Below are 26,051 nucleotides of genomic sequence, written 5' to 3' on the forward strand. Positions count from 1 at the left end.
CTGGCAACCCATAACTGTCGCGGTTTGTTGTCGTCAGTCCACAAAGAAATACGTAGAGCATAGAAATAGAGTTGTTAGAAGCTACATAACCAGTTCACTGGCAGTTTTCTCTCTCCTTGAGCACTGAAACTATTTGTTATACCGCCAGTAGTATGTTGTAGTTTCATTCTAATGTGTTTATAACAACGAGTTACATGTTTGAGTCTTGTGATTTTCCACACAGAAGGCTCTCACCATTAGTTTGGTAACCGCACTAAAACAAAGGGTGGGATCAATACGTGTTTTCCAGGGGGAGTCCGATCTATCCGTCGTAACTCTTGCAACAGTGCTGCAGCCATATCAGTCTGGCTGCTGTGTAGCTGCTGCAGCCTGCAGAGAGCAGACTCAGGCCACGGGAACATGGATCTCATCAGTAAACCAAGAAGCAAGTCCATCGTATGGATGTACTTTGGCCTGAAAGCCGATGAAAAAGGACAACCTCTGAACTCTGGCGAGGCAATTTGTCGTTTATGCCGAAAGATTGTGCTTGCAAAAGGAGGAAATACCACGAATTTAAGAAGTCACCTGAAACGTCGACATCGTGCGGATTTTTTCGATTCCACTTCCTCCACGACCTCTGCAGCTTTGTTCGAGTCGCCAGGTAAATGTTAGCACAATTGTTTTTGCACAATTGATGTAAAGTGCATTTAATATCAGAGCCACCACTGCAGTTGCACTCACTACATGCACCTACCCCCTTGTAACTAACAATAACGTCATTATTGAAGCGGAGCCTACATAAAAAGTTGCACGTGAACGGGGAGACGCTTGCATGTTCGCTCATTGCCATTGTATATCACAGCTGTAGACCACAGAACACGTGATAAAGTGTATATTGTTGTTGTTGTTACATGGTTACATAGTTGTGTATTTGTAACGCTCCACCTATAATGCAACGTTTAATCACGACGACGCACAACAAAGACTATGTAATCAAGATAGGTCGTTACACCCGAGTGAGCGTCGTTTTCGTACATGGGTCAGAAAGTTTCTGGTTAAAACTGAGAACATTTCTTTAACCAGGAGGTTATCTAATGCCAGACTCTTTTACGTGTCGCGTAATTCCCATGTTGCATTTAGGGCTACAGGTAAATTATACACTTTACAAAGCGAGTGGTGAGGTTTCGCATTCAAAGTTATCAATTGTTTTAACCAACTAAACATTCTGAGACGCATGCGCGAGGAGAGGTCGCCAGGCCTGCGCGCCAAAAGTGCCCCAAGAGTTTTACGACAGTCTCTAACTCTTTGCTGCCATGTTATCAACCAAACTGAACTCATGCTGTCATTTTGGTATATTTAGAATATAATTTATTTCGGAAGTTTTGCCGTTGTTGTCCCACTGATATAATATGTAGTGAATAATGATCATTAACCATTGTGAGCCGCAAACCTTTCAACCCCCCCTTTTTTAAAATCACACCCAGTGTAAGGTGGCCATGACTGGACCATATAACTGTACTGCACCCAAACTTACACAGTTAATATCTGTCTGCTTTGTGACATGGCCAAAAATTGATACCATATCATTTACGTAGTAATTTTGTGACCAGCCAATAGAATATGTAAGTTGAAATCATTAAGAAGCCACTGCATGCTTTAAATAACAGTATTGGGGGCATTAACTACATTCATTTCTACTACAATATTTTTTTTTCTCCTTTGAAATACTATGACCTGGGCAAATGAGAATATGCACCGGCTTTTACTACAATAGTTTCTGTCCTGTAGGCCTACTAGGCCAGCAGGGGGTTGGACTTTTGTAAATGTGATGCTAATGAGCAGGTATTGTTATCTGCCTAGTAGGTGAGAATCTTTTCAGAAACTTTCAGGCTGCATGTGTTAGACATCGTTGAAAAGCTTTGAAACTACACTTTCAGAACCTGTAAATAACTGAAAATGCCTCTCATCTCGGGAGACTTTCCATGGCTGGTCAGATATAGCCTACCTCTTTATCGCTACTGATAGGTGAAGGGCTAACAGCCAGAGGGATTCTCAGGATAATTTTATGTGTTAGATTCTGTTATGACAACTAGGGATTCACTGATCTGATATTAAGATCAGATGTCTGCCCCTAAATTGATCAAATAACTAGATCGGGTATTGGATAATGGGGCTGACCCATGATGCCGATGTATTCACTTCACAATTCTATGTTTGTCACGCATGCTACATCACGTGTGAGCAGCACATGCAGCATGCTGGTAGGCAACAACCTTTTTCAAAGTTAGGAAAGTAATGTTAAAGTCAAACCTGATTCCTTCACTGTCTTCCACGTGGCAAGGTATAGTCTATAGCCAATTAATTAATGGTATCACGAAGAGGAATAAGAAGAGTATGAGCTAAATACCACTGACATTTTTTAACATGCGGTGGTATCAGACTTAGGAAGAACTATCACCCGATGATGTCTGCATCCTGAGACACTCATGTGCAGTGGATGGCAGCACTCTAAAGGGCAAATGGACAACGTCTGATTTGATAGGTGTATTTTGACTGTAGGGGTGAAACAGGAAAACAGGAATCCGAAGCCAGAATAATTTGTAATCAGAAAAGACAAGAGAGAATTGAGATAGTATTTTTGGCGATGAGACAAATCAATACGAGAAGGATGTTTAAGAAGCCAGACAGTAAATCCATCACAAGACGTTTCATTACATACCATAGCCAAGTCCCATCCAACGCTGCCCTCTACTTGCAGCCCAAGATGGAGTTTTCCTATAGGAGTCAAATATCTGGGCTCAAAGTTGGCTCTAAAGAAGCAGGGACATCTGTGATCTCCACCTATCACTGCATTTGAATCACACTTTTTCACCAACTGTGTGATGCAGGACTGAAGGGGAGGGAGGCTATTACCATCAGTGAGCACTGGTAGGATGGGTTTGTTCACTTATGGCCATCTTGATGTAGATTTGCCCATTTTCACTTGTAAAGATATTCCTTCCTACCAGGTCTGAATGCTCCCTCCAAAGGCAGAAAAGTGAGATCTTTCCAGGGATCTGTTTAGCTGATCCAGCAGGTCTGCTACCAGACAAGTGGGCGCCTCTATCAATAGACCACACACATTTTGCGCTGCTGCTGCAATCGATTCAGTATTTGAGTAAATGCACTGTGAGATATTCAGGTTATGTCTGCAGAACACAGTGCGAATATCAGATGCAATAAGTCTTTCTTGTTGTGAAATGAAAATGAAACAAATCAAAAAGTCAAAGCTTCTGTCTTTGCTTTGAATGACTGATACGCTCTGTATTTACTCGAATTTAATAAATGGTATCTATTGATGTATAGAAGCAATCGCATTCTAACGCAGGTCGCCTCTATTTTAATCCATGATTGACCTGTGCTTGCAAAAGATGATGGTCACTAACAACAGCAAACCACATTGGACTAATTATTGTTTTATTTTGCAGGTTTGGATCTGACCCATGATGAACTCTTTGAGGATATTCCATTCCTCCAGAACCCTTCCAGTCAGAACTACGTCCCAGACGCCGTGTTGCCGCCTGGGGAGCCGTGGCTCCATGGCGGTCCCTCCCGAGCGGTGCTCTCCCTGCCCTCCTGTCTGTGCCTGTGCAAAGACGTTGGGAGCGGAATGTCCGGTCCTGGATCTTCTATCGACGAGCAGATGGGAGACATGAATGTGTACGCCAGGTGCCACCTTCAGCAAGGTGTCATGTTTGGGCCCTTTGTGGGAGACATGTGCAGGGGACAGATGCCGACTAACCTCAAATATGCCTGGGCTGTGAGTAGACCGGTTCAACATAAAGAAGGAGTTTAATATTGTGTTGTGCTACAGTGACAAATTTAATTTCAATTTACTCATTTAAAATGCATTTTGTTAAAACAGAAGAAATTAAGTGATATAAAATTCCTCTCTTCTCCAGATTAGGGATGATGCCTCTTTTCTCTACATTGATGCTTTTGATGAAAACAAATCAAACTGGATGAGGTGGGTAGTTTGTGCTGATTAAAGTTAAAGGGATAGTAGCATTTTTTTAAAGTGGGGTTTTATCAGGGGTGCAAACTTGTCACCTTTCGGCGAAATTCGCCGTTTTGGATCCCAAATTGGTCATTTATGTGATTCGTGTAAATCCGCAATAAAAAAGAATTTGGGGGGGGGGGGGGTCCGGCGAGGCGAGGCATGGCGAGCCGAGCCGAGCCAATGCACCTGTCTCTTTAAGGCGCATGCACCTTATCTGGATGACAACGAGTGGTGGCAGCGCTCCTCTTCTGTCCAGCAATACACACCTGAAGCTTCGCTTTTAATACAGACTAACTAACGCGACTTTTTGAGCATGGCGAGTGAAAGAGTCGGAGCTAGAAGATGCGCCAGCAGCGCTGTATAGGTCTGCTCTGCTGTATGGGACCGCGTGTGTGTGATGATCGCGATCGCGGCCAATTAGCGATTAGCGCGTTTAGCATTAATTAGCTCCAGTATCTCCTTCTTCTCTGGAGGAGGGTCTGGCGAGCGAGACTACGGCCCAATTCCAATCCGACCCCTCACGGACTCACTGACTTAGAGGCGCGTTCACGGGAAGTCCGTGAGTGTGTGAGGGCTGTTCCGTTGTCAGATCATCAAGTTAGTGAGTCAGTGAATGAGCCCTTACTGCCCCCTTACCGTAAGTCAGCACCGATGCTGACTTTGGGTAGGGGAATTACCCACAGTTCATAGCGTTGTGAAGTCAAACCATAACACATGGGGTGCCGTCGGAACGCAAGTGTTAAAAAAAAGTAAATTAACATAAGTAGTCAGAGAAAGCTCCGCCAGTCTCTTTATTGTTAATGGACAGGAGCCAAAAAAAAGGAATAAATAAAAAGAGAAGAAGAAGTTTACTGTCAGTGTTAACGTGCAGTTTGTGATTATTGATGATAATTTGATCAGATCTGATCCAGGAATATTTTGTTTTGAGTCCGCCTCCCTCGCACACCTTGTGCGTATTGAAATTACAGTAAATTTATCGGTCCAAGGGCGGAGTTAAAAACATTTTGTTGTCAAGGCAACATGTCGTGAGAGTGGGTAAGTGCTGTTCCATTCATGTTTACAGCATCTGGACCCTCACAGACTCTCACACTCTGTCACTTACAGCTGACGTCACTTTAGTCAGTGAGGGTTCAGGGCCTGAGTCTTTAGGGGGCGGATTGGAATTGGGGGTAGCTCCAGTGCGACCTGTGCAGCAGCAGCAGCAGCAGCAGGAGGAGGAGGAGGAGGAGGAGGAGGAGGAGGAGGTTGACTGACTGTGGCAGGACACCTCTGCCTCTGTTTCACTTTATGTTGCTGGTAAATAATGTGGTTGTAAAAGTAGTAGGCTAAAGTTAAATTATTTTGTATGCACTAATTAAAGGGGCAGAGCTTTACATTTTAGCTTTTATATTTTATAAGATATATTTTTTCTAAGAACCACAATTAATAAATATAGGTTATATATTTCAGTGAATATCTAATTGTTCTTAGCATTTGTTAGATAACTTTATTTGCCCAATAAATTAAAACATGTTGGAACTATCAATGTCTCCTCTCTTGCCACCAGATCACCTACTATTAACCTCAGACTGTCACAATGATGTATCAGATGTCAGACTGCCTCATTCTTTCAGTTTTAACCTGAATATACAAGACATGATTGATTTTCCCAACGATCAAAGTATACAAAACCGAACCGAAAACCATGACCACAAAACCGTGAACCGAACCGTTTGCTTGAACATCTTTTAAATACTGCCGCTTAATGTTTTATGTAGCCTATGGCATTTTTAAGCTTCATGTGTGTTATTGGACAGAAAGAGCAGCGCTACCTCGGAGCATAGCCTACAGAAAACACATTTACATCAATAAATAAATGTTTCACAATGAACCAATCAGTCTGTATTACATTTTATTTAGTTTGAAGGCAAGGTTTGCAAGGTTCATCTGATGGACATCAAGGGACAGAGGCCCCGTCCAGACGAATACGCGGCTTCACCGAATCCGATCTTTTTCTTAATTGTTTTGAAAAAAATCTCCGTAAACACGGCATCGTTTTCAAAAATATCTGCGTCCACATGATCACCTGAAAACGACCTAAAACGCTGTAGTACCTACATACTGCAGGCGTGTGTGTGGAGTGTGTGTCGCTGTAGCGCTGCCTGCCACACATAAACACTTAAGACAGAGAAGAAGACGGGAAGTCCCCGCTGTAATTCAATAGAAGAAGTCCCCCGCTGTATTCAAACTCAAACATGGATTAAATGTTGACAGGGCGTCGTGTCAGAGTAAATATGATGATCAGTGATGATTAAACAGACGTGATTCAGCCGCAGCGTCTGAGCGACGCGACGTTAGTCGGCCGTTGTTGTTACGTGCATAGACTGTCAGTGTGCAGCAGCTGCTGCAGCGGTGTGTGTGTGTGTGTGTGTGTGTGTCTCAGGTTACAGGTAGAGCGGCGGGGGGCATGACATCATCGTTTCTGAAAAAGTCCGTATTGGCCGTCCAGACGAAAACGCTGGGGCGGCGTTTTCAAATTTTCCCACTCTGGGACCCGTTTTCAAAAAATACCGTTTTCACCCCCTGAAAACGCCGGATCCGTGTGGACGCGAGGCCAATCCGATAAAGTATTTATCCGGATTCGAAAAAAACGGATTCGTCTGGACGGGGCCAGATTCTCCAAGTTTTGCACAGCTTTTACTCATGCTAAACCTGCATAGGCTGAAGACCCCCTTCACATATTTCAAAACCAAACACAGAGAGACAGATTGTGCAGGTTTAACAGGAGCAAAAGCTGTGCAAACCTGAGTAAATCTGGACCCTAGTCTCATGCTAAAATTGACTGTAAATTCACCTTTAAAGTTGTTTTTTTTTAAAAATTCCCCGGGGGAGCATGCCCCCGGACCTCCCTAAGGGGTCGGTATCTTGTCACCTTTTTTACCCCTGATGAGTTTGCACCCCTGTTTATGATCTACAAATAGCCCCTAAGTACTTTAATTGCAGTAGAAGACTCTCTGCACTCCTCCCATTAGCAACGCCAGCCCATAGCCCTGCCTAGAGATTTACAACATACAGTGTTGTGAACAGACCCAAAGAAACGGCCTATTTTCGCAGCCTAAAAGAGGTTTTACCTGGGAAAAAAAACACTGTTCCATTGTTCGCTATAATATAATTTTTTCCAGCCCTTCAGTATTCTACTGCAATTAAAGTACTTAGGGGCTATTTGTAGATCATACAACCCCACTTTAAAAAAATGCTACTATCCCTTTAATGTATTTAATTAATTGTATCTAAGATTTTGTACCTGAGTTTTTCTTGGTTGGTCTGTATGTTCTTAATGTTCTCTGTGTTTTAGGTATGTAACATATACAAGCAGAGAGGAGGAACACAATTTGATCGTCTTCCAGTTCTACCGTCACATCTACTACAGGGTTTCCCAGCCCATTCCAGAGGGAGCAGAGCTCAGGGTCTGGATCGGCAAGGACTATGCCACCCTGCTGGGCCTGGGGATGGGTGAGTTTTGCCCCCATAGGGTTACTGTCATGTGTTAGATTATACAGACCAGTTAAACCATACTGGTTGTAGTGACCTTTCTCTTTCCAAACCCAAATCAAAGAAAGAGTCGCGGTAGCTGATCATGATGAATTGACGCGTGCTTAAGTGCAATGAAATCAGTGTTCCACTGCTAAACAAAGATTTATTTCTGTTAACTAAACGAAATCCAGATTCTTTGCAAAACAAACAACGTCTACCTCCAACATCATACCAGTTTGATATATATATATCATATATATCAATATATATCAATATATTGATGATGCCACATGATGATGTGGAATGTGATTTGTTTGATGTCTGATTTGTTGAGTTGTGTCAAACATGTAATACCTTCTAGTAACCTGTTCTTTTGTTTTTGGTGGGGCGATACAGGAGACAAATGTGAAGTTGGAGACAAGGAGACAGCTCTGCGCCTGCTGCAGGATATCCAGCTCGTCACCCTCCCAGAGCCCAGCAGCACCTCCCTGTGGTCAGATCATAGCCAGTCACAGAGCCCCATGCCTGTCATCAGCGACGTGACCACGATGACAAACCCAGACACAGCCAACGACACAAGTGGGATTTCTATCCCGACATTCGCCAACACCTCTGGGGTCTCCTTCCCGTCCCCGAGCTCTCATGTGATGGAAAAGTATGACTTTATGCCCGGGACCGAGAAGCTGCTGAGTAACCAGAACGCCCCGCAGAACAGCCCGTGGTACTTCTTTGGGTTTGAGCCGGACCCAACGGGTCGGCCTCTGGACCGGAGCATTGTGGTGTGTAAGCTGTGTGTGGAGCACGTGGGCTGTACTGGAGGAGTCGTGGACCTCCAGACCCACCTGACCAACAAGCACCACATCAGACCACGTGATAGTAACAAGGAGCGGAGTGTAACAATAGGTAAGAGTCATAGGAGTTATTGTCTACTGCCTGTTTACACTGCATGATCCGAAACAGTATCAAAGTCACTAAAGTTGCCATATGAATGTTGTAAAAAGGAAATGTAGACACGACTTTGAGGGTGTAAGGGAACTAAAACAAATTAAGGAAGTAAAAATACAATAAGTTAAGGAATAAAAGATGATAGAAAAAAAATTAGACGATGACGTCACATAAAAGCAAGTCTGTAAAAGTGGGTTTTGAGCCTTATGTCCTTCGGCAGGCGATTGACCTTTAGATTTAAACCTCCACTTTGGAGCGACCACAGGAGGCCCATCTGAGGATCTAAGGCTGCAGGCTGGCTCATAGGCTGTCAGAGCTTTAAGTCATGAGTAACATCTTCAAATCTATTCTGAAACTCACTTGAAGCTAGTTTAGGGAAGCTGAGTTGTTTTTTTTGTTGTTGTTTTTTTAACCAGTAAAGCGAGACAGTGCTTTATGGTTTATTCCGGAAAGAAGAGTCGCACTAGTCAAGCCCGGAGAGAATGAGAGCATGGATAACTTTTTCAAGGTCCAGAGCAGAGCAGAGCAGAGCCGCAAGCTACACTTTCTTTGGTGAATGTGCAAGTCACAACTTGTCCACGAGAGCGTTTTAGAGGTGTTGGATTGTGTATTTGATGAGTTTGATGAAGGAAACCAAGAAATCCCATGAGCCTCCGTAGTGTAGCTCTGAGCAGCTCGTGGCTCTGCTCCGCCGTTCTAAAAATAGCTTGCACCGAAAATTGAAGGTAACGAACCTACTAAAAATGTTGAACTATTCCTTTAATGTGTAGCTGAGCAGTGAAGAGAAGTAACTGCAGAATATAACTGCTATGTTCCTAAAAGTAGGTTTGATATTGATGGGTTCATCACATTTTATTCTATTTTAAAAAAGAAAAAAGATTTCCTACATGACGATTTGTTCTTTTTTTCTCCATCAGCTCATCGCACTCAGGCAATGACCTTCCACAGCGGCCTGGTCAGCACCTTCCCCCTGGTTGTGTCTCCTCAAGTGTCCGTCGCCATCACCAACTTCCTCATCATGGATCTCCAGCCTCCAGCTCTGGTAGAAGGAGAGGGCTTCAGACAGCTGATCCACACCATCCTGCCGGCCTGCAAGGACCTGCCGTCACCGTGTCAGCTGGAGAGCCTCATGAAAGACCACCACATCAAAGGCAAGGCCAACCTGGCTCAGTTGCTGAGAAGGAGAACAGGAAGCGGAGAGACGGTGGACGTTTCCAACTACACCGCTCCCATCGAGGTTGAGCCCCGGAGACGCGGGCGACCTTCCAACCACCAGAGGCAAGTTCCTCACTTTGTCACTTTAAGTGTGGATATTTGGTCCCACAACTGGCAGGGCCACTCCGAGAAGTACCTCACCCTCTGGGTACACTACATAGACTCTAGTTTTAGATTTCAGAACATAGCCTTGGCAACACAAAAACTGACAGAGAGCGGGGTGAAAGACTACACCCTTCAGGCAGTGGAGGCTCAGGTGAAAGCGATGGCACGGGGATGGGGCATCTCCCAGCCCAACCTGGTCCTGCTGGGAGGGGACGGGAGGACCAAGATGAAGCCGTGCCCGGCGAAGGGGGAGAAAAGCGGAGAGGTCGCAGGAGGCGCCCCTCACCCGAACTCTACCACGTTTCTGGAGAAGGATGACGCCGTGTCGCCCGATGAACCGCGCGGCTCTGAGCACGTCCACTTCAGCGAGGGGCTGCCGTCCGTCCCGTGTTTCTACAGCGCCGTGCAGGACTGTGTCGAGGAAGTGATGTCCCACCCCGTTATCTCTAAGACCCTCGGCCAGTTCCAGGGGATCCTCTCCACCCTGTTCCAACCACCCACTCAGAACCGAGGCTCATATCAGCATCACGTCCAGAGTCTGACGAAACAAGAGCAGGCCGACCTGAAGTCGTGGGCTCACAGCTGGCCACAGTGGAATAAGCTGTACCAGCTGCTGAGCACTGTGATAAAACACAAAAGCCTCCTCAGTGATTTATTTAAAGAGATTAAAGCGGATGGCTTTTCTAAAGACGACAGCTCTTCAGAAACCAGTTCATCCGGCAGCTCCTCCACCTTGCATTCCCAGTGGAAGATCCTGGAGGACCTGTGTCTGGTCCTCAAACCCCTGGACGTGGCCTGTCGAACCCTGGCCAAGGAGGCCTTCCCCCGCCTGTCCCTCATCAAACCCATCCTCACCGGCCTGCTCTCCCGCCACCTCATGTCCCGACCTGGAGACTCATCATCCATCTTAAAGGAGGTGAAGAGGATGATGAGGCGCAACTTGGCAAACCGTTACAACAACCCCGTTGTCAACAGGGTGCTGTGTGTGGCGTGCTCCCTCGACCCACAGTTCCATGGGCTGGGCTTCATGGAGGACAAGGTGAGTCGTGGCAGCATGTTTATTAGTATGGTTTTGTCAATGACATGGGTTTGACTGGATAACCATGTGATGTGATTGATTTGTTTTGGTACAAATTGTTTTAAACACTTTGAATTTGACACTATCAGGTTGAAATTTAAAGTTATTATGCATCATGTGTCAGTGTGGACTTGATACTAGCGCAGCGTGATACCTGGGTTGTTGGGATAAGAACATGCCCCTTTGTTCCTTTACATAGAATATCCTGCTTTACATTTAACAAAGAAGCTGTTGTACTATATTTATGATGGGTTTTTTTCTTCTTTTTTTTTTCTTTTTTTGTTTGTGTGTTATTTCCCTTTCTCATATTATCTCAGGCAGCACAAATGTCATCTCAGCACATGTATTTGTGTAAATGATGTGCGACAAGAAAAAAAGAAGCCAACACAAAAGCTGAATCCAAACCAAAGCAGCAATAAAGAACCACGCTGCCCTTGGCATTTTTCAGTACTCGCATCACGTCCACTCCTTCATTTGGGTTTGAATGTGGTTTATCAGGCAGACACCAGGACTCATTGTTGAGGCTGCTTGTTTGATCTAAAAGCTTCAGCCTCACCGATTGCACATTCACATTTGTGTGCCTTTTTTTTTAGGAGCAGACGGTCACCTTTGATTGGCTGAGGAAAGAGGCCATCAGGATCGTGAAAGAGGACAGATTGAGGGGCCAAGACAAGAAGCAGAGGAAAAGAAGCCCCTCCCCTGGGTCACCAGAATCAGAGAGTGAGATCCTGCGGAGAAGCAAACGCATCAAAGAATCCCGCCAAATCAACTTCAGAGAACTCGAAGACGAAAACAATGACAGCGACGAGGGAGAGGGAGAGGCAGAGGCAGATGCAGGCGCAGACGCAGACGAGTACGAGCCAGAGTCCGAGTCAGAGCCCGGCTCTCAGGCTCCCGCCAGCCTGTCGGGAATGGAGTTCCTGCTGGGAGACCTGTTCAGCTCGACCCCGCGGCGCAGGAGCAGGCAGAGCTCCGTGGAGGATTCCCTAGACATGGAGCTGTCCGTCTTCAGAGCCGACAAGGGGGCCTCACTGGGAGTGGAGCCTCTGCAGTGGTGGAGAACGAAGGCGGGCCAGTTCCCGCTCTTGGCCACAGTGGCGAGGGCTTACCTGGCCGCACCTGCCGTGGCAGGGAGCGCCGCACAGGACTTTGTGCAGGAAGGGGCGGGGGCCATGTACAGGAGGAGAGCAAGCATCCCACCGGAGAGCCTGGACATGATGCTGTTCCTACACTATAACCATGTGCCCACCACTGACACAGCGCTGAAGAATGATGACAAGAACGGCGGGATTGAAAAGGTCACATAAACACACATGTGCGTACACACACACACACACACACACACACACACACACACACACACACACACACACACACACACATACTTACACATACCTACACACACACACAGAGCAACACATCTTTTTTTTCACCAGCTCTTTAGGCGGTGCTGACAGCTACATGTTTAGCACTCGTTCATAGGTAAGAGCTGTTTATAACCAGAAACCAAAGGACCAAACAAAGGTAGCACACTTGAGAGGAGAGCGGCGGCACATCTTCAGCCAGGATGCATCAAAATGTTAAAGAGATGTTAAAGGGAACATTTTTGGCAAATTCGCCTATTGCCATAATCCAGTACAGGTACAGGTCCCCTGTCCCTCAAAATTGATCACATACACAATCCAACAACTCCAAAACACTCTCTCGTACAAGTTGTGACCTGCACATTCACCAAGATATGAAATACGCATGTATAATGTAACATTAAGACACATGAAGCAAAAACTCTTGTAATGTTACATTATTATCTCATAGCGTGGTGAATGTGCAGGTCACACCTTCTCCACAAGAGCGTTTGTAGTTGTTGGATTGTGTATTTGATGAGTTTTGAGGGACAGGGGACCTGTACCGTTGACCTCCATTGTGTTAGCTGAGCAACTCACGGTTCTGCCCCGCAGATCTCAAAACAACATGCACCGATAATTAAAGGTAATGAACCTACCTCTATAACTATAGGGATTATGGCAATAGGCCAATTTGTCAAAATGTTGAACTATCCCTTTAAATGCAGTTCTGAGGATTGGAGATTGGAATTTAACATCCCTCACCTATTTCTATAGCCGTGGTTATAGATATAAGTATTGGTTTTCACAAAGTCTGCTGCTTCAGTGTTTTTAGATCTTTTGTCAGGTAGTAACTGGCGTATAATTACAAGCATTTCATGAGTGTTAAAGGCTTTTACTGACAATTACATCAAGTTTACCAAGATGTCTTGGATGGTTAAATTGTGAGTGAGCCCACTCCTCACTCATGAATGGTGTAAGGGTGCTTTACTGTTGGCACGACACAGGGCTGATGGTAGTGCTAACCTTTTCTTCTCCGGATGCCCCAAACAGTGGGAAAGGGGGTTGATCAGAGAAAAAGACCACTGTACCCCAGTCCACTGCAGTCCAGTCCCTTGGACCTTCTGCAGAATCTCAGTCTGTCCTGGAGAGAAGTGGCTTCTCTGCTGCTCTTCTTGACACCCCGGTCATCCACCAAAGATCCTCGCCTCACTGTGTGTGTGTCATGGCAAAAAAACTGAGGCAGCAGACTGTGTTCTTTTTTTTTTCTTTTTTTTTTGAGGGGGTGGGAGGGGTGGGAGGGGTGGGTGGGTTATGCATAGTCACTAAAACTGGTTTGATGATTTCTTTTTTATTCCCTGATTTACTGGACACGAGAAGGAAGACAAACATTGAACCTAGTTTGTGTAGTTTGAGCTATTCCTCTACGGTTTTAGATTCACCTTTGTTCCTTGTACTTTGTAGTACACTGTGCCTTACCTTGTTTTAATACTGTACTACTAGGTAGAATATAGAAAGTAAGTTCTTCTTTTCTTTTTTTACCCTTATTGCCACTTTTTAAGAAACATAAAACTGTGACTGCGAATGTTGGTGGCAGTACTGTGTAAAAACTTTTACCATGTAACGTCACTTTTTGGATCATGATGATTTTGTTATTGATCGGGAGATTACAATAGATTAACTCCAAAGACTGAATATCAGCTCACTTCATGCTGCTTCTCCTTCATGTTACAGAAGGCTTCAAACAAACAGTAACTCACAAGTGATGACTGAGAGAGGAGCCCAGAAAAACACCGGTTGCTTTTATATAAAATGCTCTGTCATATTTGTTGTAGAGAAACATGATTTTGCGCCTTGTTACTGTAACTCTGCTGTATTTCAGACGGTCATTTGTTTAATGTGTAGTAGTGAAACCTTAAACTAATACAAAGTATGATGCAGTTTCTAACACTATATTATATACGTTTAACATGTCCTTATTGTTTTAGACTCTGGTCTTGAGTCTTTCTTGCAGAGTACTGGGTTTTTGTATTACTGTCATGTAATACACCTACAATACTTTTAAAATAAAAAACATATATACCACAGTTCACTGACCAATTTTAATCCTTCAGTAATGTACTGTGTAAACAAAAACACATTTTGGATTGTACAAAACATTTAAAAACTTGTCTGCTCTCTCATGAACATCTGACAGGATTTGAGTCCACTGGGATATAAAAAAAAATGTAATCCACGAATGAGAAAAAAAACAGGAACTGCTTCACAATCTGAATTATAAAACTTGTAGAGAGACTCCCTTTGCTTCGTTCTCTAAAACTTGGATTCGGTCAGTTTGGAGCCATTGGTGGCTTCAGTCTGGCTGTGGTCTCCTTTGTGGTGGGCCAGTCTCCTGCAGTACATGAAGATGTAGACAGGATGGATAAACACCAGCAGAGTGAGGAGAGTCAGAGCGATGTCCACCTGAAAAACATATCGCAGTGTCACTCCTTACCTGTCAACAGTCTCACTGCTGCAGCACTTTCATATTACATGCCAACACTGTTTGGATTTATTTCAAAAATGAAACATAGATGCACATTCAAAGAGCATATGGGTTTAAAGTGTTCTTAAAATGAAATCTGGCCTTAAAAATCCAGTTTATCTGGCTGGTTTTGATATTTTTCCACTTTCCACTTCTTTTGTAAGAGTACCTCCTAAAAGCCTTTAGCAGCACTTACATATAAGGGGTCTCCACCCAGAGGTCCTTTGACGAGGGCGAAGCAGGGGTACTGCAGCAGAGAGAAGATGGCAGAGATGGACATCAGCAGGCCGTACAGCTTCCCAAAGTGACAGGCTGGAAAACTGAGAGAGAGACATCCACAGGTAAGATGTAAGCTTTTTACCTCTTCTCATGAAATGATTGAGACAATGTGATTTATTCTATATATCTTCTCAAACCTGGTAACTGGGACTCAGTATGTAGTCATTGCAGCTGGTCAAAGGTGATTACTGATGTGTATAGGTAGGAATAAAAAGAGGAATGTGTCTGAAAACAATCATTCCAACTTAATGGGTTTGTGGGCAACAGTGAATTCAGGACCATTAAATTGTAATTTAGTTTAACAATCCAACTTTATAAATTCTTATAAATAAATTCTAAAAACTTTGAAAACATATGAAAAACAGATGAACTCAGCAACAGAGGCTGATATATTCTGACACTCACTGTATCCTACACTTTCCATGGTGTGTAAAAAAAACTGTTCCTTTAGTATGCAGCCAGCACCAGGCAGGTGAACTGGTCATTTCTAAATCTCAAGGTAGAAACACTGCATCTAACAGATCTTACAGATGTACAAAGATACCGGAAGTGCTGTAGCTACAAACACTGCAAAATGAATCATACATGAACTTGAAGCATCATGGCGACATATTGCGTGTCAAGAAAAGCTGCTCACGCGATACTGATGAACGCTGCATTTCCACCGTAGAGGAAGGAGCGATTGAGGACTTGGATGACAAAGGTGAGATACTGCAGAGGGAGGATATGGATGGAGGCGCACACAGAGAAGAGCACACACTGCAGGCTGGTCAGGAGCAGAGAGAGAGAGGAGGAACGAAGGTCTGCCTCCCGCTCTGTTTCTCCTGCAGAGGGAAAATGGTAAACAGGGAATAAGTAAATCTGTTGTGTTGCAAACACACACACACGTTATTGAGACATCACCTGGGGCCAGAGGCTTTCCCTTGTGTCTGTCCATGATGAGTCCATTCCAGGGAGCACACAGCACGCCACACAGCTGGGTGATGGCAAAAGCATTGGTGTACTGACTGACTGTGGGAAGTTGGGAACAGCCATGGAGAGAGTTGTGTGACAAGGAGGAGAGAAGAAAACACAAGATGAAAACCTTAAATCACAGCTGGTTATACGTAGGATAAAGAGTCTCTGTGATCAGTTACCCAGGTTGGGGTCGTTTTCGGCCAGGCGGTTGAGCATGGAGTTGAGTGTGCCGATGAAGAAGTAGTGCCTCAGCTGCATAATGGACAGCCACAGCAGGTGCCACAGGAAGAACCAGGACAACACACAGCTCCGGAAACTCGCCACTAAACACATGAAAATTCACGTGTAAGACTCTGTTCTGTGACATTTATCCATATAATTTTGTCACTTTTCAAACAAGAACTGTCTTTCATCAATCAGCACTCTTCACAGTGATTCCTCCAATCAGATTGATCTGTTAGCAGAAGAACTAGAATTACTGCTTTGTGGTTTTATGACTGAAATCACCCCCCCATGATTACACAACAGCACACTCAGCACTGAAACAAATGTTTGAACTGCAAGGGTGATGTTTTCGAGGCAAATGCAGAGACTGCTTGCAGAAAAACTGCCAGACGGAATTGCGCATCAGCGGTTTTGCATGAACTTACCTCATAAACAACTTTTTCTCATAACCTGCCATTATTATCTCATAGCGTGGTGAATGTGCAGGTCACAATTTGTCTACCAGAGCGTTTTGGAGTTGTTGGATTGTGTATTTGATGAGTTTGATGAGGGAAACCAAGAAATCCCATTAGCCTCTGTAGTGTAGCTCTGAGCAGCTCACGGCTCTGCTCCGCCGTTCTTAAAATAGCTTGCACCGATAATTAAAGGTAACAAACCCACTCCTAAAACTATAGAGATTATGATAATGGGCCAATTTGCCAAAATGTTGAACTATCCCTTTAACCTTTGACCTTTGACCACCAAATTCTAATAGCAGAATTCTTTTGGCCTGCCTGTGGAGGGTCAATAAACAAGACCAATGAAACATCATGCGCAATGATTTTATGCTACAGAGACCTCAAAAGACTAATTCACTAATTATTACAAAGAATTCTGGTATCAGTAAATTTCCACCACAAGTCTAAGTGAAAGTTTGTGCCAAATTCCCTTGAGGTGTTTTTCAGTCATCATGTTCAAATGGCCAGAATTTAAAGTCACTGTAACCTTGACCTTTAACCTACACCAAATTGTGATTGAAGTTCACACCTAAGTCCAAGTAGACATTTGTGCCCTGATATCATCCAGCAGGGCCTTTTGAATGGTGCCTAAAACTCACTCTTTAAGTACTTTATTCCATGTTCCTGTATTTTTACTGTTTTTGTATATTATTATATATTTATTTATCTGTTAAGCACCTTGTAACCTTGTTTTGAAAGGTGATCTACAGATAAAATGATTATTATTACATGGCCATGTGAAAATTAGCTATTTTTGGTGGCGATAGTGAGTATTAGTACCTTTTGCTGAGTCTGGTCCGTCGTCAGGTGCTGCTGAGTTGTCCTTCCCATTGGCCTCCTGTGACTCTGTCATCACACCTTCCCTCATCTCCTCAAACCGCTCCACATTGTATGTGTTGCCTTTTCCACATTTCACCCTTAACATCAGAGAAAGTGAATGTAAACGTCAGGTCTCTTCAATGAGGATGACTTACACAAGCACTGGAAAAGTAGCTGCTGTATTATTCTCACCCGTAGGTGTAGTGTTGCGGCAGAGGGTACGGGATGTGTTTTCTGGGCATCAGGAGGATGGTCCTCACCACGTGAATGATGCTGCAACAGGACAAGAAAAGGAAGGACGAGCGGAGACTGATTCCTTGTTCATACAGAATCTGAAAAGCAGGAGAAAAAGAGTTTTGATTCAAGCTTAGGTTAAAGGTTTAATGTAAAACAAATTCCACGTTTTTTGCTGCTAAGTAAAAAAAAAAAAAAAAACAGTAGCTGCGCATGTATACAGTAAATATGCATTAAATATCATTGTATCATTGCTGTTTGACAGCCAAGGATTTTCCAATATAGAACGTGGAGATTAACGCTGCTTCACCTTGATGATGAAAAACACTGCAGCAGAAGAGTCAAAGGCACCATTGTAGAGGGTGATGATGGTGGAGCGGTGAGCAGGGAACAGGTTGCCCACCTTCAGAACACAGAGAGATCAGTATTAAAATGTATGTATGTGGGTAAGTGATCATAATGTACGGGGGACAAGAGGGAGCATTCACCTGCATGTTGGTTAGAAGCAGCAGAATTCCTCCAACAGCGATGGAGGACAAGGCAGGAAAAAGCAGATCTCCAAACGCTAGAGGACAGTGGAAGACAGCTCAGACTCTATCTATCTATCTATCTATCTATCTATCTATCTATCTATCTATCTATCTATCTATCTATCTATCTATCTATCTATCTATCTATCTATCTATCTATCTATCTATCTATCTATCTATTACTCTCCAGCATAAATGATGTATTAAAGCTCAGTGAAACAGGTTGAAATGGCTACTTGATATTGTTATTTGAGGTGTGCTTTTTTGTGTGTGATTGTGTGCAATTACCTGGACTGGAGAAGGCCACAAGAATTGTTCCAGTAGTGTACAAACATCTGGAGATAAGACGTAGTAGTAGTTATCCTAGTTATCCTATGATAACTCAATAATCCCCTGTTACAGATATTGGTGGATATCTCAGGTGGGCTCTATAACCTGATAACCTCTTTTCACGTGACCTAAAGATGTGCATCTACGTGTAAATAAGTAACCTCAGTTGTCACAAGTTTTTTTTTTTTTTTTTTTTTTGCTGGAGAATGAAAGATGACATGGACTCACATTCCCAGCAGCCTGGTCACCATGGTGCCAAACCGATCAAATAGGAAGCCATTGGTCAGATTCAAGAAGTTGTTGAGGAAGGAGGCGATGGTGAAGACCAGAGAGAACTTCTCATCCTGTCTGCTGCAGTCTGCCCCAGAGGATCATGGGAAAACAGAGGAGAGGGATCTGTTACTACTACTTGTTACAGTTCTGGAAAATCCCATGGAGTTGCAGATACATCAGGACCAACGGGACCAACAGATCCAAAACTTATTTCGTCACTTCTACTGCTGGTTCTTTGAATATAGTCTCATGTAACGCCTTGTTTTTGTGTAAATGACTGTGCAGCCATTTGCCCCTCACGCATCAAGATTACCTTGACCTGACTGTGACCTTGGTAAAGTTATTAGTTAATTGTGACTGAACTACTCGCTACATTTCACTCAGTGTCTCCTCAGTCATCAGTCTGTCAGTTGTTTGTCCTCAGTTTGTTGCAGCAACTGTCCCCACCTCCAGTATTATAAAGGAGATGTAACAACAGTGTTGTGAAATACACCAAGGGTAGGAAAGTCCAGATATAGATAGAGAGAACATATGTTCTTGTAAAAATCATATCTTGTAACATGCTTTTGGTGGTATAAGGTCATTTAAAGCTAGATAATTCAAAAGTAAATGATTTTTTAACAACAAATCAGAGAATTATCACAAAATGCATGTGACCAGAGCTATTCAGTCTCTTTTAGCTCATTTGATTTTGGCAAAGAGACCAAATTAGCAGCAGGTTTGTGGAGAAAGTCAAGTCCATTACAGAGCTAAAACCAAAAATGAGTGTTACAGTTTCATCAGGTCAGCTATACTGTTGACCCCATGTGGCAAGAAAAAATAAATAAATGTAGCTTTAATTGACAGTAGGGGGGATGGTTGTAACGTGTGTCAGCCCAATCAGGAACAAGTTATTAATCTCATTTCAAAGGAGGTTAAATCGAAAGCAACTGAACTTAGTTATTTGTCTAGGAAGACGTTTCACCTCTCATCCAAGAGGCTTCATCAGTTCATGTACGCAGCTGACCAGGCTGGGACTGGTCCAACTATCTGGTGTGGAGACTCACTATTTAACCTCTTGTGTGGGCGTTTCACAAGGGTGATGATGTCACTGGTTCCCTTTTGTGCTCCAAGTGCCAACGACAGTAGTTGGAGTGACAGTCGTTGGTGGGAAGTTGGTTTCGACTTCGTTAGTGCCCTATTGTGTTCTAACGACAGTCGTTGGAGTCACTTGCCACTTGTGAACAGTAGTTGTTCTTTGAGGCTAGATTGTTGAGTCTCCTGGGAAGGGATGAAAGGGCAGCATTGTAAATTGGGGATAGGTGGTGTCTCAGACCTCCTCCCCTGTTGAGGGTTGGTTTTTCTACTTTTACAAAAAAGGCTTCTTTAACTCCTCTTTCAAACCATCTGTCCTCTCTGTCTAGGATTTGGACATTGCTGTCCTCAAAGGAGTGGGCTTTCTCCTTGAGATGTAAATGAACAGCAGAGTCCAGTCCTGAGGAGTTTGCTCTCCTGTGTTGGGCCATGCGTTTATGCAGTGGTTGTTTTGTTTCTCCAATGTAGAGGTCTTTGCATTCCTCGTTGCATTGGACTGCATACACCAGATTGCTTTTGTGGGTGTGTGGTGTTCTGTCCTTGGGATGTACCAGTCTCTGTCTGAGTGTGTTGCTGGGTTTGAAATACACAGGGATACGGTGTTTGTTAAAGATCCTCCTGAGTTTTTCTGATACTCCAGACACATATGGAATGACTATGTTTTTTCTCTTGTTTTGTCTTTCTTTCTCAACCACTTTGCTGGTTTTCTTTCTGGAAGCAGCTGCAGTTTTCACAAAGGTCCAGTTAGGGTAACCACAAGTTGTGAGGGCGCCTCTCAGGTGCTTGTGTTCTGCCCCTTGGGCCTGTGAGCTGGTGGGCACGTTATCAGCTCTGTGTTGCAAAGTTCTGATAACACCAAGCTTATGTTCCAGAGGGTGGTGAGAGTCGAAAAGTAGATATTGGTCTGTATGTGTGGGTTTTCTGTATACCCCAATGTGGAGGCTCCTGTCCTTTTTCATATGGACGTCACAATCTAAGAAAGGCAGACTATTGTCCTTGACATCCTCTCTGGTGAACTTGATGTTTTTGTCCACTGAGTTAATGTGTTCGGTAAAAGCTTGCACTTCTTTGGTTTTGATTTTAACCCATGTGTCGTCCACATACCTGAACCAGTGGCTCGGTGTTGTTCCTTCAAAGGAGTTTAAAGCCTTGTTCTCTACCTCCTCCATGTACAGATTTGCCACAATAGGGGATACTGGTGAACCCATGGCACAGCCGTGTTTTTGTCTGTAAAATTTGCCGTTGAACTGGAAGTATGTGGTGTTCAGGCATAAATCCAGAAGCTGGCAAATATGTTCGGGTTTGAGTTTTGTTCGGTTTTGCAGGGAGTTGTCTTGTGTGAGTCTTTCCCTTACTGTGGCCGAAGCCTCCATAGTTGGAATACAGGTACAAAGAGAAGTCACATCGTAGGATACCATCGTGTCATCTGGTTCCATTTGTATGTCCCGGACTTTACCCACAAAGTCTATAGAGTTTTGGATGTGGTGTGGGGTGTTCCCCACCAAAGGAGCCAAGATATTGGCTACGTGTTTGGCTATGTTGTAAGTGACCGAGTTTATGCTGCTGACGATGGGCCTGAGCGGGGACCCTTCTTTATGGATTTTGGAAAAAAAAAAAATCCATAAAGAAGGGTCCCCGCTCAGGCCCATCGTCAGCAGCATAAACTCGGTCACTTACAACATAGCCAAACACGTAGCCAATATCTTGGCTCCTTTGGTGGGGAACACCCCACACCACATCCAAAACTCTATAGACTTTGTGGGTAAAGTCCGGGACATACAAATGGAACCAGATGACACGATGGTATCCTACGATGTGACTTCTCTTTTTACCTGTATTCCAACTATGGAGGCTTCGGCCACAGTAAGGGAAAGACTCACACAAGACAACTCCCTGCAAAACCGAACAAAACTCAAACCCGAACATATTTGCCAGCTTCTGGATTTATGCCTGAACACCACATACTTCCAGTTCAACGGCAAATTTTACAGACAAAAACACGGCTGTGCCATGGGTTCACCAGTATCCCCTATTGTGGCAAATCTGTACATGGAGGAGGTAGAGAACAAGGCTTTAAACTCCTTTGAAGGAACAACACCGAGCCACTGGTTCAGGTATGTGGACGACACATGGGTTAAAATCAAAACCAAAGAAGTGCAAGCTTTTACCGAACACATTAACTCAGTGGACAAAAACATCAAGTTCACCAGAGAGGATGTCAAGGACAATAGTCTGCCTTTCTTAGATTGTGACGTCCATATGAAAAAGGACAGGAGCCTCCACATTGGGGTATACAGAAAACCCACACATACAGACCAATATCTACTTTTCGACTCTCACCACCCTCTGGAACATAAGCTTGGTGTTATCAGAACTTTGCAACACAGAGCTGATAACGTGCCCACCAGCTCACAGGCCCAAGGGGCAGAACACAAGCACCTGAGAGGCGCCCTCACAACTTGTGGTTACCCTAACTGGACCTTTGTGAAAACTGCAGCTGCTTCCAGAAAGAAAACCAGCAAAGTGGTTGAGAAAGAAAGACAAAACAAGAGAAAAAACATAGTCATTCCATATGTGTCTGGAGTATCAGAAAAACTCAGGAGGATCTTTAACAAACACCGTATCCCTGTGTATTTCAAACCCAGCAACACACTCAGACAGAGACTGGTACATCCCAAGGACAGAACACCACACACCCACAAAAGCAATCTGGTGTATGCAGTCCAATGCAACGAGGAATGCAAAGACCTCTACATTGGAGAAACAAAACAACCACTGCATAAACGCATGGCCCAACACAGGAGAGCAAACTCCTCAGGACTGGACTCTGCTGTTCATTTACATCTCAAGGAGAAAGCCCACTCCTTTGAGGACAGCAATGTCCAAATCCTAGACAGAGAGGACAGATGGTTTGAAAGAGGAGTTAAAGAAGCCATTTTTGTAAAAGTAGAAAAACCAACCCTCAACAGGGGAGGAGGTCTGAGACACCACCTATCCCCAATTTACAATGCTGCCCTTTCATCCCTTCCCAGGAGACTCAACAATCTAGCCTCAAAGAACAACTACTGTTCACAAGTGGCAAGTGACTCCAACGACTGTCGTTAGAACACAATAGGGCACTAACGAAGTCGAAACCAACTTCCCACCAACGACTGTCACTCCAACTACTGTCGTTGGCACTTGGAGCACAAAAGGGAACCAGTGACATCATCACCCTTGTGAAACGCCCACACAAGAGGTTAAATAGTGAGTCTCCACACCAGATAGTTGGACCAGTCCCAGCCTGGTCAGCTGCGTACATGAACTGATGAAGCCTCTTGGATGAGAGGTGAAACGTCTTCCTAGACAAATAACTAAGTTCAGTTGCTTTCGATTTAACCTCCTTTGAAATACTATGACCTGGACAAATGAGAATATGCACCGGGTTATTAATCTCAGTTTAGTCCTATTTCCATGTGTGAGGAAGTCTCTGGTAGCACCCCCTTTTTTTCCTTTATTTATTTTGTGATAGCATCGCCTGCTTTGCGGTTAAACTCATCAAACTTAAAGCAGCTGTCTGTGTAAATATCTTTCATACAAGTTGTTAGTGCAATACATGCCGTTCTCTCTCCTCATTGGATAAAAACTGTAGGATACGAGAAAAGTTTTCTCCTCGGCTCAGAGCAGAGCAGAGTGACTGACAGACCCGTGTTTCGGTCCAAACACTCTATGTAAGTGATTGCTGTCGGAAGATATAACTATTTAAGACTTAACACAAATATATCGCTTACTTCTGCTTTAAGTAATTTAAGTGTTGAATAAAAAGCAAGTCAATATCAATTCTTGTCATAATCCTTAATAATGTTAGATTTCACCCCAGGGTGGGTGAATTGTAACATGTTACTCCTTGTGTTTGAGACTAAACAATGCATTTTCTGTTTGTGTTGCAAAGCTAACAGCTGTGCCATTTCATAGCAGACACATGTAACTAGTTTGTATCACATTTTGAACGCACTGGCTTAAAAGAGCTCCAAGATACAGACAGAAGTGTCAAAGATGTTGCAACCATCCCTGATCTCCCCTATTTGTACTTTTTTTTCAGTCTCAAACACTCAAACACTCTTGAACAGGAAGCATCACCTCTGACACTTTAACAGCGGAGGGTCTCACCTGTGATGGTCGCATTGCTGTTGGTATCTGGGACAGTGTCACACAGTTGGCTGAAGTATCCGTCCTCCTTCAGCACAAACACCAGAGAGGCATAACCAAACACCGCGCCGGCAAAACACAGGCACTCCAATATCCCCGAGGCCAGAGTCAGCCTGTAGAGCATCTTAGTGCCAACCCCCTGACCCTGCATGGCTTCACTCTGCCTCGGCCCAGGTCGAACGTCAAACCTTTTTTCTCACAATATGAATGTGGAAAAAAAACTGTAGCCTCTCTCCCTCAGTTGTTTTCCTCCTGATCTCTTATGAAGCAGGTTCTTGGAGGTTTCTGAAGTTCCAGCTCATCAGCCCACGGTCAGTTCCTGACAATTTTCAGTTCCTACAATTCAGAACAGAAGCACAACAACAGGTGTGACAGAGATCATCATTTATTTGTTATCTTTCAGCCCAGACAGTTAATGATTGATTCAAACATCCTTAGGCTACTATATTCTGCTTTAAATGTAATAGTTAAAAAAAATAATACTTACACTCCATACAGGGTGGATTCCCTCTTACAACCTTACATGCATGTTGCCTGGCTCATATTAAACTTCACACTCCACCACCATGTGCACATATGAGATAGTGCTGCAGTTATCTCAGGCGGCGCTAACTGCAGCCTAATCCAGATTAGTTCACTTAATCTATGTGGACCGGCACATGGCACTCCTGGTGGCCACATAGTTGCCACTTCTGTGCCATAAAACGTCACCATGATACAATCTGACAGCATTCAGCCCCAAACACACACTTCACATTTGTTTTTGTTTTTTATAATAATAGCTGCTAAACTACAGTAGGCTATGAGGAAACCCTGAATGAACTCACCCCAGTCCTTCAACGCAACACGCTCCGCTCCCCCAGCACCAGCTGTCCCATCCACATATGAAATTATATCCTAATGTAATGTAATGGTATTTGGTATATGGCAGGGACTTTGCACCTTGCACCGAGCTGTGCTCGGGTTGGTCTGACCGGCACTCACCCACCCATCTGTTTATAGATCCAGACATAAACGCATTGCAGATGGCTCTCTATTAGCCTACATGAAAGCTATTCATTCATTTCGTTGTGAATTATAAAGGCTAATCTGTGGGATTTCCTCTTATTCATCCTGTGAATAAGCATGTTTAACTGAACCCAGTCTGTCCCTGGGACTGGAACCAAATTGCACCAGAACAATAAACTCTCTAATGAGATAATGATTATTATTTATTTATTTTCCATGCCTCTGGCTCAGTGTCTCTGTAATGACGATTAGAAACCGCAGGCATTATGGCGGGGTTTGGATTGCTCCTTCTTTAAAATTAGAATGTTTTTAATTGACACATGCATGTAAAAATAATAAATTAATTAATTTAATTAAATAAAGTGTGAAACCTTCTGAATAAAAAAACAACAACACCTATTTTATATAGCATATCCCACAAAAATGTGTTAAAAAATAATTGATTTGAAGGTTTTAGGCTTCTTTTAATTTTACACAGTGAAAAAAAAAGAAAGATAGTTTCACACGGAGCAAAGGCACATCTAAAATCATTTCATCAGTGAGTATTTTGAGCTTCCTCATAATCATCTAACTGACTGGCTGTTCTAGGTTTCTTGTTTGTTCAAAGATCACCCACATTATCTCCATATACACCTCTGTTTTCATGGGAAAAGTCAACAGCAGCAGCAACCTAGTTGGAATTTTCATTGTGTTGCAGGTTTAATTATCCTACACTGGGTAACCAAACTTCTTCAGAAACTTTTACAAATGTATTTAAGACTGAAATCTTTCTTCTTCTTTTTTTCTTTTAAGTATAGGGAACCCTTGCCTGGCCCTCCAGATTGTGCACATCCTGTTTGCTTTAATTATATGTGACATGTGTTCACAACTTGACTGGAGTCGACCAACAAATTGAA

The 26,051-nt window shown here is 43.6% G+C and overlaps 2 protein-coding genes across 2 annotated transcripts; one reads left to right on the forward strand and one right to left on the reverse strand.

The window, feature by feature from the left end:
- Nucleotides 1-389: 389 nt before the first annotated feature.
- LOC310988094 (uncharacterized protein) lies at nt 390-13,449 on the forward strand. The gene is made up of 7 exons (XM_083974609.1): nt 390-640; nt 3,447-3,778; nt 3,921-3,985; nt 7,353-7,510; nt 7,928-8,434; nt 9,394-10,835; nt 11,468-13,449. The coding sequence occupies exons 1-7, from the start codon at nt 400-402 to the stop codon at nt 12,179-12,181; spliced, it is 3,459 nt and encodes a 1,152-aa protein (XP_083830735.1). The 5' UTR covers nt 390-399; the 3' UTR covers nt 12,182-13,449.
- Nucleotides 13,450-14,404: 955 nt separating this feature from the next.
- On the reverse strand, nt 14,405-24,657 carry slc43a3a (solute carrier family 43 member 3a). Its single transcript, XM_083969482.1, has 13 exons — nt 24,635-24,657; nt 24,109-24,466; nt 18,841-18,970; nt 18,571-18,617; nt 18,241-18,317; nt 18,063-18,155; nt 17,711-17,850; nt 17,480-17,616; nt 16,157-16,300; nt 15,924-16,031; nt 15,658-15,844; nt 14,938-15,061; nt 14,405-14,680 (listed from the first exon to the last, which is right to left on the reverse strand). The coding sequence occupies exons 2-13, from the start codon at nt 24,296-24,298 to the stop codon at nt 14,531-14,533; spliced, it is 1,527 nt and encodes a 508-aa protein (XP_083825608.1). The 5' UTR covers nt 24,299-24,466; nt 24,635-24,657; the 3' UTR covers nt 14,405-14,530.
- Between the last annotated feature and the right edge of the window lie 1,394 nt (nt 24,658-26,051).

Source organism: Trachurus trachurus (genome assembly GCF_905171665.1).
Source record: "Trachurus trachurus genome assembly, chromosome: 1".
NCBI lineage: Eukaryota > Metazoa > Chordata > Actinopteri > Carangiformes > Carangidae > Trachurus > Trachurus trachurus.